The following is a 4,946-nucleotide window of genomic DNA, read 5'->3' as shown; positions in this document are numbered from 1 at the left end:
AAAACTTTATGAACGCTTGCGGTCTGTTGACATGTCTGCTAAATCAGAGTGTGATTATTTTGACCACTAGGTGGCAGCAGAAAATCTGAAAATATTATCAGAATCACAATCAGAAATACTTTATTATTCCCAGGGGGAAATTGTTTATGGTAGTATCTCTTTTTTTAAAAGAATGTTATGAGATAATGTGAATATTGTACACAGTTAATGACCTTAATCACTGAACATTAATGTAGTAGTTGAAATTATTTTAGAGATGTTGTTTTTACTTGTTTCTTACAGCGTGTATTAAAAACAGAAAGAAAGACATTTGGTTCCATTGTTTCTGTTGTACTGAGAGTTACATTTATTTAACCAGCAGAGGGCACTAGAGAAACCAAAATCTATTACGATCAATAATGTCAGCCCTTTCAAGAACTTTAAAAAGTAAAAGAAATACGTTTGGACCTGATAAAAAGGATTGTTAACATCTACAAAGCAGGAAAAGATCTACAAGTTCATCAAAGAGCTTCAAGTCGGAAGAGCTGCTGTGAGAGGTTTTATCAAGAAGGTCAAAGGGAGTCCAACAGAAGCAGACTGTCAGAGACAGGAAGAGAAACATGTGGAAGGTTCTGGAAAGAAAATGTGAGAATAGTGAGAGAGAACCGAGAACAGCTGCAGAGACACTAGTGAAGGATTTAACCAGGTCTGGACCTGAAGAGTCAGAGAAGACCGTCACTAGAGTCCTGCATAGGAATGGACTGCCAGACTGCAGAGAAGACACCTCCAAACCAGACTGAGGTCTGCTAGAGACCACCTGGAGACAGAGCACACAGACTGAAGTCCGCTAGAGACAACCTGGAAACAGAGCACACAGACTGGAAGTCATTTGGTCAGATGAAGCTGAACTAGAGCTCTGTGCTCACAGAGATGTTGTCTTCATGTGGGGAAAGAAAGGAGAGGCGTAGAACCCAAAGAACACGGTTCATACAGTCAAACATGGTGGTGGCAGTATGATGCTGTGAGGAGGATTCAGTCAGTCTGGACAAGACAACAACTTGAAGCAAACGTCTTTTCTAGTGAAGAACTACCTCCAGGAGACCTGACTGACAATCTTGAGGAGTGGACTAAAGACCAGGGTCCATGCAGGAGACCATCCGGTCTGGAGGAGAAGACTGCACCAGCCTTCACCAGGAGACAAAAAACTAATGATTCGAATGCTAAGACAACAACCCCAAACTGACAGCTACTCCTTGTCAATGTGACTAAATCTCACAACTAGTGCTAAGGTGTGTGAACTCGAGAAAAAACCTCTGACGTCCTGACAGATACAATCACATCAAGATCAGCAGACAAAAGAATGTGTGTGTTGTATGTCGATACAGACAAAGACCTTGTTTCAGTGCAGTTCAATAGAGGGAGGAGAAATCTTGTTTGTAACCGTGTCAGCTTTGCAAGGACCATCAGAGTTCAGCATGTCGCTCTCTGTGCTGCTGCTGTTGCTGCTGGTCTGCAGCGCTCAGGCTTCGGATTTTCTTGGCACAGTGTTGACCTACTACCCAAAGCAAACCTACGGATCACTCAGCGTACGTACAGCTTCTTTTTTCAAGCAGGTTAACTCTAATGTCACAGTGATTCAGTAAAACTGTCTAAATCCACAGGTGGATTTTCACTATAAGCAAAGCTTCCGCTCGTGTTTATACAATGACACTTGGTACTGCCCAGAAAACAACTGTGGATATGCTTACACTACGATGAATAGAATTAATATGGAGAGCAGTGGAGAGTGGTGTCAGACAGAGACGTTCACAACTCGGGTGTTTCCGGACAACAATCCTTTTCTGTTTGTGTGAGTAAACTTGTCAAAAAGTGTAAAATGTCACAAAATGAAGAAATGATGACAAACATCACTGAAAACTGACTTCTTCTACAGGTTTGACGGCAGCGCCTGGATAAATAACATCCAAAATGTTGTCGCTTGGAGAGCTGTGACCTGGGTGGAACTGAGGACACGCTCTGACACAGGCAGAGCCAACACATCGCCACAGACCACCGTCCTGCCTGCTCTCAGGTACATTACACCAAAAAGGACGACACCTGGGGGAACGTTAGGTTCAACTCTCAGTACAAACACACATACGATAGATAATTAAAAATAGATAATTCAGTTTTAAAAGATTAAATGATGGCAGTGAAGCAGTAGGTAGGGTGTACCCACCATCAGTGGAATGCAGCCACCTGTTCCTGAAAGTCAAGATACCAGCTAAGATAAAAGTCGACTGCAGGACAAGCAGGTTCAGAGCGAAACAAAACAAGCTGACTGCTCGCCTCTTTCAGAGTCCCTTCAAACTGTCCGAGAGATTTCAGCTTGTTGGCATTTGACCCCGATGGAGATGAGGTCAAATGTAGACATGCGAGCTCCTCCCTGGCAGAGTGTACCCAGTGTGCGCCGCCGTCTGTCCTCAGCCTCTCATCAGTGAGTACACAAAGGTCTCTGTAGTTCTGGTGTGCATTCCTGTCACATCTGATTCTGTTTTATCCTCTTTCAGTCCTGTACTCTGTCGTTCAGCCCCACTAACAGCAGCAACGAAGGTCCGTATGCAGTGCAGCTGGTGATGGAGGACTTTCCCAGGCAGAACATCACACTGACTCGAACCAACGGCTCACAGGAGGTGAAAACGACCAACAACGCCATCAGCAAAATCCCGGTCCAGTTTGTTTTGAAAGGTAAGAGTAAGTCTGACCAGGACATATAATGTAAGTGTCTAAACCTGTTCTAAAGTTGTGTACTCCTGCAGTGGTTCCAGCAGTGCCGACCTGCACACAGGGGATCTACCTGCCCACGTTCCTGCCTCCAACTCCGGCCAACGGAGCTCGGCTAAACGTCACTGTCACTCGCTGGCTAGACATCAACATCAAGGCAGAAGCTAATGTCTCCACGTGAGTCAAAGTTAAACAAATGACAACAAGTCCAGACATCAAAACACAAATACTACTTCTTTCCCCCTTAAAGGATTACTGGGCTGCTGGTCAGTGAACCGCACTACATAATCAACGCTTCCCAGAATGCATCGGGACCAGCAGAGTTCATCCTGACATGGGCGCCATCTTGGGATCAGGCTGGAAAAATCCAAACAATCTGTTTTGTTGTCCAAGCAGTTCACAAGTCAGCATCTCATCATGTAATAGAACATGCCTAAAGGTTGAATGTGTTGGTGTAATGTTGTGATATCCTCTATGTTCTCAGTGGATCCAAGTATCACTCAGACCTGCGGTGTGTCACTGTGAGCGTCGAATACGGTGAGGGGAACCTCTCCCTATTTGTTTGAGCTTTTTAATTGCACAGATGATTTCCTGGATTGACGTGAAGTCACTTTTTTTTTTTTACAGAAGTAACAAGACCCACCGTCCCACCTCTCCCCTGTGAGTATCAACGAAAGGAACAAATTTGAGGAGAGAAAATTGTCCACAGTTGCACCACTAATCGAAAGCATATGTAAAAAAGATTGTCCTTATCCAAGACTTGCATCTCTTGTGTACTGAGGCAAGCTAACAAGTTGCTAAACATCCTGTAAGCACTAATGTTACAAGCTAACATCCGAAGAGCAACTCTTGGCTGATTTCACCAAACAGCTACGGTAAATGCACAAAGTCACAGAGCTACCAGACCAAATTCACAAACTGGCTGGCTGATGAGCTAACACAGCCAACAGGAAGCCACCACATGAATCACCAAGAAACCTGCTAAGAGACGTTGTGTTTGCAGATCTTGTTGCTCTGAGAGTGAAGATTTCTCTGCTTCCAAAGCCTCAAATCAATTACGACGACATCTGGACACAGGTTAGTGTCACTAACCTGATCAGGGTTAATAATCAGAAACACGATCAAAGGTCAGGTTAGAAAAAAACGAACGTTTGTCTTTTCCTCTCCAGATTAACGACCTACTGTTGAAATACGGACTGTCGCTGAACTCCAACGTACAGTTTGTCGGATATTTACAGCTGCAGCCCCCTGTTGGTGCAACATGAGCCTTCACTGACCTCTGCTGGGAGCCCGGGAACACTTTACTATCATGTTTATCGCCTAATCTCATTGATATTGAAGATGTTAATTAAATACTTAACATTTAATTCTAATTTTTATTTAGTGATTTGCTGCTTAATTGCTTTTGGACTGTAAAATCAGGCTTCTACAGCAGAACAAAAATAAAATTGTATGTGTACCTTTTTTAGAGTCTCAATGAAGTTATAACACAAACCCATAAAGTATGTTTTCTGTAGTTTAAAAGTTAAACTGAATTCCTGCCACACAGCTAAGTTAGCTAGCGATTAGCCTCTTTTAGCCAGTTACTATCAATCACACTGTGTTATCATTAGCATCGATGCAGGCTAAGCTTAGCAATGTAGCTTGTGTTAATACTAATAAAAGAGTTCACAAATAGCAAGCTAGCTAACTTATCGACAAGATTAGCCTGGGAAGTTTACGCAAAATGATATTAGCTATAAAATTAGCTAACGTAGCACATAAGCTAACTGCACAGGAACAACATAGATTTGTCGGCTTACGACGGCGTATTAGGGCCAATGTAAGAAAAAAAAAATACTGACCCGGAAGAGGAGGGGGGGCAATATTCTGAGATTTAAAGTCGTAAATTTACGAGAAAAAAAGTCGTAGATTTACGAGAAAATCTACGATTTTAAATCTCAGAATATTGCCCCCCCCCTCCTCTTCCGGGTCAGTATTTTTTTTTCTTACATTGGCCCTAATACGCGGTCGTAGTCGGCTCAATAAAGTTTAAACGTTTCTTTTTTTTTTAATTAAATGGTGGTGAGGATGATGTCATGTACTTTCTGTGTTAAAACTTGTACAGTCATCACGTCTGAGAGCATTCAGAGGGAGAAAACAACTTAACAGATTGAGACAGTCGACGCACCGCAGAAGAACCGGTCGGTCGCCTCAGACGTGTG

The 4,946-nt window shown here is 43.0% G+C and overlaps 1 protein-coding gene across 1 annotated transcript; it reads left to right on the top strand.

Annotated features, from left to right (window-relative positions):
* Positions 1–1,423: 1,423 nt before the first annotated feature.
* LOC114436848 (uncharacterized) lies at positions 1,424–4,228 on the top strand. Its single transcript, XM_028407371.1, has 11 exons — positions 1,424–1,565; positions 1,641–1,828; positions 1,913–2,050; positions 2,317–2,455; positions 2,529–2,706; positions 2,778–2,919; positions 2,993–3,145; positions 3,227–3,279; positions 3,370–3,402; positions 3,746–3,819; positions 3,912–4,228. Exons 1-11 carry the CDS (start codon positions 1,455–1,457, stop codon positions 4,005–4,007), a joined length of 1,305 nt encoding a protein of 434 aa, XP_028263172.1. The 5' UTR covers positions 1,424–1,454; the 3' UTR covers positions 4,008–4,228.
* The last annotated feature ends 718 nt before the right edge of the window (positions 4,229–4,946 follow it).

This window comes from Parambassis ranga, chromosome 5 (assembly GCF_900634625.1).
Source record: "Parambassis ranga chromosome 5, fParRan2.1, whole genome shotgun sequence".
Taxonomy (NCBI): Eukaryota; Metazoa; Chordata; class Actinopteri; family Ambassidae; genus Parambassis; species Parambassis ranga.
The sequence above is the reverse complement of the archived record's forward strand: the minus strand, read 5'-3'. Positions and strand labels throughout refer to the sequence as shown.